At 39.5% G+C, this 14,855-nt stretch overlaps 1 protein-coding gene across 5 annotated transcripts in view; it reads right to left on the reverse strand.

Annotated features, from left to right (window-relative positions):
* Positions 1-2,167: 2,167 nt before the first annotated feature.
* The window catches only part of LOC131682217 (uncharacterized), a 59,281-nt gene continuing 46,593 nt past the window's right edge, over positions 2,168-14,855 (reverse strand). For all 5 annotated transcript variants that reach the window (XM_058963547.1, XM_058963545.1, XM_058963546.1 and 2 more), the window contains exons 3-6: positions 6,343-6,580; positions 6,137-6,282; positions 5,929-6,079; positions 2,168-3,878 (exon numbers count right to left, since the gene is read on the reverse strand). In XM_058963547.1, the coding sequence (XP_058819530.1) occupies positions 2,547-3,878; positions 5,929-6,079; positions 6,137-6,282; positions 6,343-6,580 (1,867 nt within the window). In that variant the 3' untranslated portion in view covers positions 2,168-2,546. The remainder of the gene's footprint in view (positions 3,879-5,928; positions 6,080-6,136; positions 6,283-6,342; positions 6,581-14,855) is intronic.

Genomic DNA, 14,855 nt, shown 5'->3' on the forward strand with positions numbered 1-14,855 from the left:
CGACTCGGGTTTACTGGATAATCATTTTTAGTGTAGAGAGCAGGTAATTGAAATAAAAAAAGAAAAGCGTCGAGTTTTTTTAGGTAATTGCATACTTTAATTCTAGGAAATCAATTACATTTCGCTCACCCAGGCGTGATTTAGGATTGGCTGTGTTGAATAATTTTTTGCGATAGTTCACTGCAAAATGAGAGGATTAAAGCTGTTGCACCCATCTTTCAACTCGAGCACAAGGAAGTGGGCGCAACAATCTTTCAACTCGAGCACAAGGACGAGAAGTTGGTTGCAAAATTGCTTCCAACGGATTGCCGACTTATGGATAACTCAGCCAGGAATACAGGGAATTCTGTAGATGTGCTATTGGGAGTTTGCGGACAAACCAGCTCAGGGTCCGTAATGTACTCAGCTAGACGGAAAACAGGAGCGACGTAGCGCATCTTGGAATGGAAGGTTAAAAGTGTACAAGTTTGAATGAAAAAGTCATTTCAACATGGGTGCCCCAGGAGTTGCTGATTCATAACGAGGACAACAAACAATGAGCTGGATAATGGCTAGAATAGTTATTATTCAGCTTATTCGCTCGTAATAAAGCTTTGTTCAGCTTTCAGAGGCGACGCGTGGTTCCATCGTTAACCTGTTCAATATACCGAAAAAGGATCTCAAAACGACACATTCATCTCTAATTTGGCTTCATGAGAAGTTTGTAATCAGCTGATTATTTCTCGTGTATCTCTTCTGACGTTACTCGGAAGGGTTCGATGGCCGAAAAAATCGTCGATTCCATCCAACATCTAACGAATTGGACCGATGAAAGATGTTCGTCGACGGGGTTTTCTGTTATCAGGAAATGTACAGAACAAATTTGTTGTCAACCACCGGTTAATTGTCAAACAAACGTCTGGTAGAATACTTAACAGAGCAAGAAGTATACAACATATCCGAGAAGGCCTGACTTATTTAGAATTGAAAAAGATTTCTTAACTGAAATTCAAACAGAACAAACATATATAAAAGGAACATTGAATAGAGTTAAAAATAATTGAAGCTTTTTTTTGTCGGCTGAAAATGAACCTGACGCGACTCGTGGTAGACTTTCAGTAGATAATTTTTCAACATGTAAATGCAAAGAGTTAAATATTTCTATGAAATAAAAGTGGACGGTTCATTATTATCGTTGTACCGACGAAATATATACGCGCCAATATGCCCCAAGTGCATCAACATTTGTTCAGGCTACCCAAGAAAACAAGCGTCCGATCGACAGCTATTCACGTACGGTACAACGTGTTCGAACATTATAAAGCGCTCTCGTTTTGCACACAGTTCCAACGCCCTTGTGGACATCGCAGCAATGCACACTGGTTGAACATTTCATTTGAACCGGTGCAAAAGGGAATAGAAAAAGCCGTCGCCCGTGACACTCACACCGCTGCTCCAGTGGTCGCTCATGCAGCTGCTCCATCCAGAGCATACGGTGAGAGTACGAGATGCGTGCATGTTTGAAGTTGAACCGGTCATGGGAAGACCGAAAATTTCTTCAATTCTACGCGCTGGGTAGGCTAGGTTGGTTTATCGTGCGGATCAAATAGTCAAAATTCAAGGTTTAGAGATTATTATCCATTAAAATTAATTTGCGTGCTGCTGCTGTTAATTTTAACTGAGAAAGGGTTTTCTGGTTGTCAGATTTTGCTTTCCTGTTCAATGAACAGGTTGAACCTAGGGGCAGATCACTTGCGATGCATTTTTAAAAATCAGCGAAATTAAATGCATTTCTTTCCATCAAAATAGAAATTCGTAATGCATTTTGCGTTGCGTGTAAGACGTCAAAACCCTACAAAAAACAGCTCTACATTCAACAAAACATCGAACAAAGTGGATAAGCGTAGGACGATTGTTAAGTAATCTTTTCTGCGAGGGAGTGCAAAGTTGATGCAAAAATGGAAATTAAATGCATTTTTTCTAATGGGGTTTTCGATTGATTGACACCGGTGTAGTGGAGTGCACTGAAACTGCACCGTTTTTGCACTTTCTAGCAGAAGTGCAGACAACTGGGTATGTTCCATTGACACTTCTGCTAGAAAGTGCAAAACCAGTGCAATCCACTACACCGGTGTCAATCAATCGAAAATCCCATAAGTTGATGCAAATTTGTTATACATTCCTAGAGTGATCTGCCCCTAGGGTTGAACGTACCGATGCGTCGCCTCTGTCAGCTTTCCTTGTTTGTTGGGGTATTACTTACATACTACAGTAACGAATCGTTTCGTTTCGTTTTTTTTATTTACGTGACTTTAAAAAATTTTCATTCGTCACGTTACAGTAACGAATGACACTCAATTGTATTCACAAACGCCTTTTTTATTCTGGTCCAATGTGTAGACGCTACAAATTTACATGAAATGTGTTAGTCTCAAACAGTAGCACGACTAAAACAAGAACAATTGATGCGATGTTTAAGGCAACAGTTGATTTTGATATTTGAATAAATAAGCTATAACTATCTAATGGACCAACATTTTTCTCGAAGCATTCTAGCAAACGGTCAACTAACTCTTTTTACAACCAGTATTATTCTGATCCAGACCAGCGAAACCATTGCCCGTAGCTCCGGAAGCAGTCAACACCGGTGGTTGGTCGGGAAAATGACGACTTCGTCGAGGTTTTGGCAATGGGTTCCAATCGATACAATCCTTGAACTGTGTCTCTTCGCTTTGATCCATGCCTAGTGATTTGGTAGGGCTCTTTTTAGAGCGCATATCCGAGTTGCTCAAGAGGTTGTCTGCGTTTTCATCGCCACCTTCCGGTACATTGTCGTAATAGGAGCCGCGTTTCCTGGTTGGAGGCTCCGATGCACGTCCACCGAAATGAGTGTCCATCTCGTTGATCAGGAGTTGTAGTTCTCGCTCTCTTTCGTTCAGTTCTTTCAAATTGCGGTTAACACTGTCAGTCGATTTAGCCGAGTACAGCGTTCCCGTTGAGTCTTGGTTGACTTTGAGTAGGCTCTGACTCTTGTTGATAGATTCGATGATGTCCCGCACCGAGCGTCTCCGTTCGGTACCTACGTGCGGGGCCACATTGACATCACCTGCCGATTCGCTTATTTTCATTCGGGCGGTTCCGATTTTTTCATTTATTTCCGTTTTGATTGGTTCTACCTTGTATTCGAATTCGTAGTTAACGTGTTTGGCCGCTTTGGATTCCATGTTCTGCTCCTCGTCGGTTGCAGTGGTTGCCGCCGAATCTGAGGATTCAGTTATTTGTAGTATATTTCCGTTAACTTTTGGTTGGTTGCGGTTTTTGTTGGTACGTCTAGCTGGAATTGGCGTTTCGGGGAGTGAAACGTTTTCTATGTCCATTTCTTCCATTATCGGAGGAGTTTTCGGAATTGGAGGTGGGGATGGTCTTGCACGGGGGGAAGGCTGAGGGAGGGTTACATGCCTTTGCTCATCGACAATTTTGAGCTCTTCAATTTGAGAGATTTGCTCTACTGGTTCTGGTATAACAGACATAGCATCGGTGCGTATTTTTGATGATTCTCCTTGAAGCTGTAGTTCATGTTGAGCAGGCCTTAAACGGTCATCTTGAATCCTTGCGGCTGATTCTAGCTTGATTTCCTGCGATCGGTCGTCTACCGTTTCGACTATTTTGAGTTCGCTTACATTATTGTTATTGGTATCACTGCAAGGTGTAGGTTGAGTCTGTTCTAAGGTAACGTCCGCAACATCATCATTCGAGGTTGTTCGTACAAATGATTCGATTTCTGCTGTGAGGTTGGTGAGTTGGTGTATATCTTCTAGGCTTTCCTGAGTTTGCGGTTCCTCGATCTTCAATCTAACGGCAAGGGTCGTGGCATCGGCTGGTTCGACTGAGGATGTGGCCTGTAATAAATATCAAATTTATATGAACCAAAAGATATTTTTACGTTCAAGCGCAAGTTAATATTAGTTCAGTACTCCTTGCCAAGTTCCAGTTCAAGTTAAAAAGTCCAAGTCCAATAGTTAAAGTCAATAAGTCCAAGTTCTTAAAGTCCAAATTCAAGTTCTTCAAGCCCCAATCTAAGTTCTTCAAGTCCAAATCTTCAAGTGAAGTTCTTCAAGTCTAAGTTCCTCAAATCCAAGATCAAGTTCTTCAAGCTCAAGTCCACTTTCTTCAAGTCCAAGTCCAAGTTATTTAAGTCCAAATCCAAGTTTTTCAAGTCCAAGTTCTTCAAGTCCGGGTCCAGTTTCTTCGAGTCCAAATCCAAGTTTTACAAGTCTTATTGCAAGACATTCAATTCCAAATCCAAGTTCTTCAAGTCCAAGTCTACGTTCTTCAAGTCCAAGTCCAAGTTCTTCAAGTTCAAGTCCAAGTTCTTCAAGTCCAATTCCAAGTTCTTCAAGTCCAAATACAAGTTTTACAATTCAAATTCCAAGTTCTTCAAGTCAAGTCCAAGTTCTTCAAGTCCAAGTTCAGGTTCTTCAAGCGTAAATCCAATATCTTTACTTCCAAATCCAAGTTTTTCAAGTCCATGTCCAAGTTCTTCAAGTCGAGGTCCAAGTTCTTCAAGTCAAAGTCCAAGTTCTTCAAATTCAAGTACAAGTTCTTCAAGTCCAAGTTCAAGTTCTTCAAGTCTAAGTCCAAGTTCTTCAAGTCCAAATTCAAGTTTTCCAAATATGGACAACTTAAGTCCTTCAAGTATGCATCCAAGTTCTTCAAGTTTAAGTCCAAGTTCTTCAAATTCAAGTTTAAGTTCTTCAAGTCGATGTACAAGCTCTTCAAGCTCAAGTTTAAATTCTTCATGCCCAAGTCCAAATTTTACAAGTCCAAGTTCTTCCAGTCCAAGTCCAAGTGCTTCTAGTCCGAGTGCAAGTTCTTCAAGTCTTAGTACAAGTTCTTCAAATCCAAGTCCAAATTTTTCAAGTCCAAATCCAAGTTTTACAAGTTCAATTCCAAGTTCTTCAAGTCAAGTCCAAGTTCTTCAAGTCCAAGTCCAAGTTCTTCAAGTCCAGGTCCAAGCCCAAGTTCTCAAATCCAAGTCCAAGTTCTTCAAGTCTTAGTACAAGTTCTTCAAATCCAAAACCAAGTTTTTCAAGTCCAAATCAAAGTTTTATAAGTTTAATTCTAAGTTCTTCAAGTCAAGTCCAAGTTCTTCAAGTCCATGTTCTTCAAATCAAAATCCAATATCTTCAATAATCCAAGTTTTACAAGCGCAACTCCAAATTCTTTAAGTGCAAGTTCTTCAAGTTCAAGTCCAAGTTTCACAAGTCCAAGTCCAAGTTCTTCAAGTCCAAATCCAAGTTCCTCAAGTCCAAATCCAAGTTTTACAAGTTCTTCAAGTCAAGTCCAAGTTCTTAAAGTCAAGTCCAAGTTCTTAAAGTCAAGTCCAAGTTCTTCAAGTCCAAGTTCTTCAAGTCAAATTGAAGTCCTTCAAGTTTAAGTTTTTCAAATTCATGTTTAAGTTCTTCAAGTGCAAGTCCACGTTCTTCAAGCTCAAGTCTAAGTTCATCATGCCCAAGTCCAAGCCCAAGTTTTTCAAGTTCAAGTCCAAGGCCAAGTCCAAGGCCAAGGCCAAGTCCAAGTCCAAGTCCAAGCCCAAGCCCAAGCCCAAGTCCAAGTCCAAGTCCAAGTCCAAGTCCAAATCCAAGTCCAAGTCCAAGTCCAAGTCCAAGTCCAAGTCCAAGTCCAAGTCCAAGTCCAAGTCCAAGTCCGAGTCCAAGTCCAAGTCCAAGTCCAAGTCCAAGTCCAAGTCCAAGTCCAAGTCCAAGTCCAAGTCCAAGTCCAAGTCCAAGTCCAAGTCCAAGTCCAAGTCCAAGTCCAAGTCCAAGTCCAAGTCCAAGTCCAAGTCCAAGTCCAAGTCCAAGTCCAAGTCCAAGTCCAAGTCCAAGTCCAAGTCCAAGTCCAAATCCAAATTGCAGACTATATACGGAACAGATTAACATTTTAACTCACCAGTTTCTGCATTGGCGGAGGCGGTGCTCGACGCTTCTTGCGTTGTCTCGTCCGTAATGTTCCATTATTGCTAACGAAACTCTCGCTCATTGATCCACCATCGTCGTCGTCTTCGAACGGATTAGTTGTTTTGAGACTAGATTGTGATACCCTGTGGAAAAAATGAAATAGCTTTATATAAAGTTTTCAAATGCCCATACTGACTTACCCGGAGGTCATACCACGTTCGATAGTGCTGTTGTTATACCTGGAGCGAGGAGTAGACGTAGCCAGTGCGGCCCCGCTATAAGTCGCGTAGCCATTCTGAACTGTGCTTCGATAGCGATCATTTCTACGGAATCCAATTCCATTTCCCTAAAAATATTTTTAATTTAGTAATACGTTCGTATTAAGAATCTCACCATACTGTCTCACATTTGACTGATTTTGTAGGGAGCTGCGGTAACGTCCATTTCTTTCAAACAGTGGTGTGTTCGAGCTAGACTGACTGTATCCGACTGCACCAATTGTGGTTCGATAGGCAGATGCATTGCTGATGGTGTGGTATTGTGAATCGTGGTCATCCCGCCGGAGGGGAGGTGGACTTTCCGAAGTCTTGTTGATACCCAATGTGGACGAGCGTTTCTTCTTTAACCGGAAGGTTTTGAACTCCCTGGAAAAATTAATTAGAAACAGAGTATAAAGTAAACATTTGATTCATTGTGCAGTAGGTGTAAAGAAACTAGGATCAGATATGACTCGCTTTATCAATTTCAACATTAGTGTACTTAATGAAGCACATATACGTGCTGCTGCTTGAATCTTATTCCAAGCGCAATTCGAATCTCTTGAATTATATAGCCACAACACCTTCGAAGCATACTGGAACGAAATAGTACACGAGCGACACCTTGATAAGCTTGAGTTGTCGCGGTGGATGCAGTTTGTTTAATCTTTGAACTCATGAACAATTCATTGCTCCCATTTTCTCATTCACGGTGTAACACTCATAAGTCTGCCAGTTTTCTGTACTGCCGTCGCGACACAATGAACTGACAGCACTTTAATTGAGCTTAATCGAATTCTACACGCTGTCTCATCGAATGTTGGTTCGATGATATAACTGATAGATGCAGAATGTGGACTCTGAGTCGTTTGGCTCGTGATTTAAGTTGGTATTACTTAATTTAAATACAGATATCAGACGCTTATTAAATTTTCAATATCTTTGAGGAAAATAGTTGTTGGTTTGAATTCACATCTGCAACTAGTAGTAGGAAATATTTGTTGTGCCGCTACGAACGTGTAGCTGACTGCTAGAAATGGCGTTACGGGCTTTGTGTGTGGTGATTTATTTTTTAACAGACACTTAGTATCGGTAATAGTCGTGGCAAGGCCCCATTTTATAATCTTAAATCAATCCACGTTAGATTTTTACAAAACTTTTGATCAATTTACAATAGCGTCATTGAATGAATAAAATTGTTCTTTGATTACATTCATCGCTATAGCTCAAATCTCTAATGGTTACAATATATATGTCCAATACTTAAATCAGCAGAAAGGTTTTCATTTTTTACAAAAATGCATACGTTCTTGTTTAACATTATTGATCTTACTTAACAATGGTTTTAGCCACATGGGTTAGCATATTTGACAGTTAATGCAGCAAAAGGCTAGGCGTCAAGGTGGTTGAATTGAAAAAGTATTAGCTCTATTGAATCAATAAAAGATATTCTGATTATATATTTATTTAGTTTTTAATTTCTAACTTAGAACTAGATTTAGTAGTTTGACGGTTACACTAAAGCACTTTCGTTGAATTTGCTACAACATCTGTCCACCGGATTATACTGACTGTAAGCTGTACGTTGTCTAGGAATCCACAGAAGAGGACGATTCCTTATACCACGAGAAGGAGCAAACAAATTAATCCTTGAAAGAATGTCGGGTTGATCGGCGAAATTGCGGCATGACTCCAACGTTGGCAAATCTAGCAGCATGCATCTATTATTATAAGGCGGAATGCGGAGAGGGTCGTTCCAAGGCAATTTTCTGAGAGCAAAAGCTACTCTAAACGCACTCTAGCTGAGTACTTTGAACGGCGTTGTACGGCGTCCATACTTGTAAAGTATACTTCAAGGTGCTCTATACCAGTGCGTAGTATATAGATTTCAGCGAAAATCGACTATGTTCCGTTTCAGAAAGTCCAATGTTGCAAAAACCTTTGCCGTTGTTGTAGTGATGGAGTTGCAGTGATGGAGTTGCAGTGATGAGGTGAGGTTATTAGGCAATCCATGAGACGTTTCTGATCAGCTGATTATTTCTTGTTTACTTATTCTGACGTTACTCCGAGGGGTGCGACGTCCGACAATATCGTTGATTCGATCTAACATCAAACGAATCGGACTAACCAAGTTGTTTGTCGGACGAGTTTTTCTGTTCGCAGGAGTAGACTTGTTGACAGAACCCACCACTGAATTGTCAAACAAACGTCTAATGGATTGCCTAATTGTCGAATAACACTCCCAAGTCACGGATAGAAGTCTCGATGACACAGGCTTGAAGGGTTTATTCGTAACGCCTCAGAGTTGCCGAACGCCCGAAACTTATGACCTTATAATTATCAACGTTGATCTGCATGCCGTTCAGCAAACACCATTCCCCCATCTTGAAGCACTGCAGAGTCGAGCTCTGAAGCAATTGAACGAAAAAATTTCGAATCATCAGCGTAGAGTTCTTTTCCAGACTAGATGGGGGTGCGGAGATCGTTGATGAATAAGAGAAAGATAAGTGACCTTAGGTGATTTCCTTGAGGCACACCGGTTGGCGTTTCAAATGCGATCGAGCGTGTGTCACCATTTCTAACGAAAGTGGATCGTTCGGAGAGGGACGAATGCAGCCACCTGGTTACCCATCTAGGAAAAATTTAATCGCTGCAGATTCAAAACAGTAATGTCAATATATTGCGTTCACTTGTTGACGCTTCTCGACAGCTGGAACTAGAAAACTCATGTACGTCATCAAGTTCTAAGTGGGGGAACATTTTTGTTTACAAATCCGTGCTGCCCTTCGTCAATTATGTTGGAAGATGCAGCGTAAATCGCATTATAGATAAACTTTTCCAGAACTTTAGCTAGAAAGTTCATTAACGAGATTGATCTGCAATTTTCAATATCGTGGATGTTTCTAGCTTTATGGATAGGAACTTTCGCAGCTTCTTTTCATATACTTGGGAAAACGTTTTTCGAGATTGGAAGCTGGACAATTATCCTTACTGATGTACAGAGTTCTCGGGCACAATGTTTTATAAACGCAGTAGACAAACAATCCTGACCAGACCCTTTCAACAGATCAACAATGGACAGTGCGCTGAATACATCAGCATCATTTACGTTAGCAAGAGGAACATTGATATTATACGTTGGTAAAAGGCAGGAGGGCTAGAAAATACATCGCGGAAGTGATCTGCAAAAATATCCACCGACTCGGCTACCGACTGAGAATTTTTGCCTCGAAAATAAACATTTTCTGGTATACCCGCGGAAAGTTTTCTGTTATTTATAAACGTCCAGAATGTCAATGGATTATTTCGAAGGCTGCGCTGGACTTGGTTTGGATATTCACCGAATGTACTGTTCCGGGCTGTTTCATGTTACAGTTTCCATTTTGTCGTCGATCCTATGACGAAAGTATCGTTTTCGTTGATTACAGAGTACGTTGCGTGGGCGGCCAAGAACGGTGTTCCTCCGCGGAAGCTTATAATCTACTTTTCTGCTAACGCGTTTTTAGGAACATTACGTTGAAGAATCTTATATATGGCCTCGTAAAACGCCGCAATTGGCTGATCTGAATCATGTCCATTCAGCATATCACGCCAATTGACTGCACCAATGGACATTGAGACTTCATCGGTGCAAGTTCCATGACCGTCCATCTACCATTCAAACTCATATTGTGTAGGAGAAATGAACAACTGGAAACGTTCGGTTCACCGCTGAGGTTACCGGGTTTGACGGGTAGATACTAAACGTTCAAACTTATACCATTATTTAAAGCCAGGAAAGATCCAAAATTAATCTTCAAGCTACAAATCAATTAGCTTCCTTTCTGTGACTTATTCTCAATCGTTTGCTCACATTTGTCAAGAAACAGAATATTCTATTACCGGACAGGGCCGGCGGAAAGCGAGGGTAGTATGGAGTACTACCTACTCAAAAATAACCGAGTGGGTAATTACCCACTCGAAATTTCGAACAATTTCAAAAAAATTAGATGCGCAACGCATGTATCTCGCACTACACAAATTTGAAAACATCGATGTACCACATTTTCTTTTCGCAATGCACACGCTTACATTACATTCACATTTAATCACGTATTTAATGTGAATGTAATGTAAGCGTGTGCATTGCGAAAAGGGAAAAAAATCCTTACTAATGGACCCCTCACCCTATGCTTTCTACCCACTCGGGCGTAAAGTGTTTCAGGGGTGGCTGTTACTGGAATACTTTGGAATTACGAAGGTGATGAACCTAGTCCTTAGTAGGAGTTAGGTAAGGTAGTCTACGGCGTAGGTCCGTGCGCAAGAGGAAACGTTGGCGGTCAGAGTTTCCTCAACCCATGTACAGTGTGAACTACTCTAAAGCACGCAGTGCTGATTCCGTGTGATCAAGTTACTAATGTGGATTCTGTTAGAACTCCTTGGACCATGCCGATAGAATCTATTCAGCCTTGTGATGAAATCTTTATCAATAGTATTTCTCAGGATCCCGAGGCTTTACGATAAAACCCTATTCCCTGATAACTCAGCTGTGCCAGAGATAGTTTTCTTTTGTCCCAATGAAAGAAAAAATCTCGACATAATTCGATTTTGTCGAGACCTGACGGCATAGGGTAATTTGGGGGGAGATGCCGCACATTTCTAAAAATCGATTGTAACCGCTGGTTACACCATTTATTGTCGGCTTCGCCACAATGAAATATTACACGCGATTTGCTCAGTGAGATCCACTTATCCTAAATCCTACCCTGGGTATGATGTCAAGCTGTGTGAGTGATAGCTCGCCAAGTCTGACGTTTCGTCTGGGACGGAGGGGTCACTCACGCAGTAATGCTCACAGGTACACGCTACAATGCAAATAATCTACACTTTTTTCAAAGAGATTTGACACATGAGTTTTAAGTTTCAATCAACACTGAGAATTCAAGAACTCCCATTTTCCTTTATTAAAATTACACATAAAATTTAAGTGTACCACCCGATAATATGATCGACTGTCATCAAATTTAAATTTTATGTGTCGGTGTATTAATTTATAAATGTTTTCCCATGGAATTCATAGTTTTGACAAATGCGGCAACATTAAGTGTCATCGCAACTAAATTTTAAAAGTCGATGTATTGAATCGTAGATGTTCTGCATATGACTATAAATAGTGTACATTTTTTTAAGAGATTTGACAAATAAGATTTAAGTTGCGAACTACACTGAATAATTGATTATTTTTCTTTTGGTCTTAAATAAAATATTACACTTAAAATATAAGTGTGCCACCCGATGACATGATCAATTGTCATAGCATTTAAATTTTCAGTATCGGCGTATTAAATCATAAATGTTTCCCCCATAGAATCCAGGGTTTTGACAAATGCGGCAACAGTAAGTGTAAAACCTATTTTAATCCACCTAGCGGTGCAATTGTGCCTTTCTCAATCATGAATCAAGAGAATTTGTGCGTTGTTTATATTCATTAAAAGCTTTTAAATGCATTTATTACATTTTATTATTGTACATCACATGACAATTATATACAGGAAAATAAATCATTATTCGAGTTCTAAAATTTTGAAAAAGAAAAAACAGCCACGGTAATATTGAACTGAAAAAAGGTGCGAAATCGGCAAAGTCCCAAAAAGTCGATTTTTATAAAAAAAAAATTTCGAGAAAATTTTTTTCGAGATAACGTAAAATCTCGACGTTTCATGCATTTTAAAGATGTTTGGCATCAAAAATACGAATTCGATTTCTGAAATTTCATGGGGTCCCCCATTTGAAAAAAAAAATTGAGTTCCGGCTTATATGGGAATTTCATATGTGACCGGACGATTTAGTCTATATTTCCGGCCCCATATAAGCGATCCGTACGAAATTTTATAAACATCTGTGGGGATATTATAGCTATCATTTGGGACTAAGTTTGTGAAAATCGGCCCAACCATTTCCAGGAAACTGATGTGAGTTCGTAAATTTTGAAAGATGGCCGCTTTTCCCGGGCACTTCCGGAACCGTCTATGGTGGTCAATGTAGTCAACGAAAGTTTGTTTGGCCGTCGGTGACCTAGAACTGCAAAGTTAAGTTATTTGAGAGACATTTTAGCGAAATTTTTACCTTTTTGCTTCCATCGGGGTATCGGTTTGAATCACAATTTGCTATGTGATCGCACGCCACAACCCGTAACTCCGGAACCGGAAGTCGGTTGGGGATAAAATTTAATAGCCATTTACGGGGACGCAACATCTTTCATTTGAGACTAAGTTTGGTTGATTCGGTCTAGCCACCTCCGAGAAACCGATGTGACTGTTAGTCTGAATTTGGATACTTCCGCCGGGGCTTCCGGAACCGATGATGGTGGCCAATGTGACCAAAGAGACTTTGCATGGCTGTTAATGACCTAGTACTACAAATCGAAGCAGTTGTGGTCACATTTTGGAAAAATTTTCACCATTATACATTCATTGCAGAATTTCTTAAAATCGACATTTTCTGCGTGATCGTACTCATCACCCTGTAATTCCGGAACCGGAAGTCGGATCCATTAGAAATTCAATAGCAGCCTATGGGAACGTTGCACCTTTCATTTGGGACTAAGTTTGTAAAAATCGGTTCATCCATCTCTGAGAAAAGTGAGTGAGATTGTGTTCGCGTACACACACACAGACGCACATACACACACACATACATACACACACATACATACACACACACAGACATTTGCCGAACTCGACGAACTGAATCGAATGGTATATGTCACTCGGCCCTCCGGGCCTCCGTTAAAAAGTTGGTTTTCAGAGCAATTGCAATACCTTTCTATTGAGAAAGGCAAAACAATTTAATACAATTTTACTGTTTAACAATCGGCCTAAAACTTGCGGAAATATCTAATCCGAGGTTTGCATAAGATATTTGGAAGATTTTGGATGGTAAGTATCCGAATAGAAATGTACAGTAACGAAATCATGATTTTCACTGTGACAGTACAGTAATTTTACAATAATTTACAGCAATTTCTAGTGTTATGCTACAATACAAAAACAAACTTTGACGTTTCTGCACTAAAATTCAATGTAAAATCGGTTTTTACAGTGAAAATGGGAGGTGGTTATGAATCTTAACATTAAAAAAAATCGATTTTTCTCCATACAGTTATTTCTCGAAAACAACAAAATTTAATGTGAATTTACTGCACCAGTTTTTTCCTGAACAGTAAAATTTATTGTTACATGAAATTTTATTGTAAATCTACTGCGAGAACTCTGCGACGAACAATGTTGAAACAGTAATAACTATAATATTTATTGTTTTATGATTGTTTGTAGGGTAAATGCTGTTGTAAAATCCTATTCGGGTAAATACTTGAAAATATTTTTTGCATGATTTTTATATAAGCTTGTGTTTGCAGGTTACGAAATCGATGGTCCATAATTTTGCAGAACATATGATTTTTATATCCTGGGAGACAGGTCAGGCGTTAAAAAAGTTTATTTTAGTATAAGTAAGATTACAGTATTATAAACGTACATATACATACTCCTTATTTTTTGTTGAATTTAAATTAAAAAAAAAAATAATGAAACGCAAATATATTTAAATCATTTAGATACCAATATTCTCCCACTTAAAAATCAACTTTTTCACATGGTTTTTATAGTAAATGATAGGTAGTGGGTAGAAAGCATAGGGTGATGGGTCCATTAGTAAGGATTTTTTCCCTTCTCGCAATGCACACGCTTGCATTACATTCACATTAAATCACGTTCGTTTATGCAAATGGAATTGTGGTACATCGATGTTTTCAAATGTGTGTAGTGCGAGATACATGCGTTGCACATCTAAGTTTTTTGAAATGGTTCAAAATTTCGAGTGGGTTATTACCCACTCGGTTATTTTCGAGTGGGTAGCACTACCCATACTACCCACGCTTTCCGCCGGCCCTGATAATATTCAAGTTGATGCAAACTTAAATTCTATACGAATAACATTTAACAACCATTTGTCAGACACTTAACTTCAATACGCCATGTATATGAAACTGAAGTGTGGCATCTATTGGGATTATAGTGATTTCAAAGAAGTGCGTCATTAAGTGACTGACACATGAGATCTAAGTGTCAAGACAGATGAGGCAAAATTAAGTGTAAAACACTTGAGTTAAATGTGCGGATTATTTGCAGTGTAGGGATACCCTAAGACATCAATATCCACAGCATAAACACATTTCTAGACCTTTTATTCAAAACGACATATCTACAATGAGTGACTCTCTTTGTTTACTTTCTCTTCTGTTCGGTCGCTTTAACATTTATCCCTCCACTCTTTGCATAATATGCTAATCAAAACCACCGTTTTTCGATCTGTACTGTAAAATAAGTGAAAAGTGCTACAGTGACACCGTAAAAATCGAAAGAGAAAGTAAACAAAGAGAGTCACTCATTGCAGATGTCTTTTTGAAAAAACGCTCAAGATTTCCCCTTCCAACACCCACTGAGCCAGTAGAGGGGCTACATGATCCTGTATCAAAGTAAACCATTCAATATTTGTGAAATTATTTTTATCAATTGCTACAAATTCCTACAATACTGTGGAATGGTTTCTGTCATATGAAAAAAAAATTCATTAAATTTCCACGAACATTTTTAAAAATAGGATGCCGCACCATGGTCACAAA

This window comes from Topomyia yanbarensis, chromosome 2 (assembly GCF_030247195.1).
Source record: "Topomyia yanbarensis strain Yona2022 chromosome 2, ASM3024719v1, whole genome shotgun sequence".
NCBI classification, from domain to species: domain Eukaryota; kingdom Metazoa; phylum Arthropoda; class Insecta; order Diptera; family Culicidae; genus Topomyia; species Topomyia yanbarensis.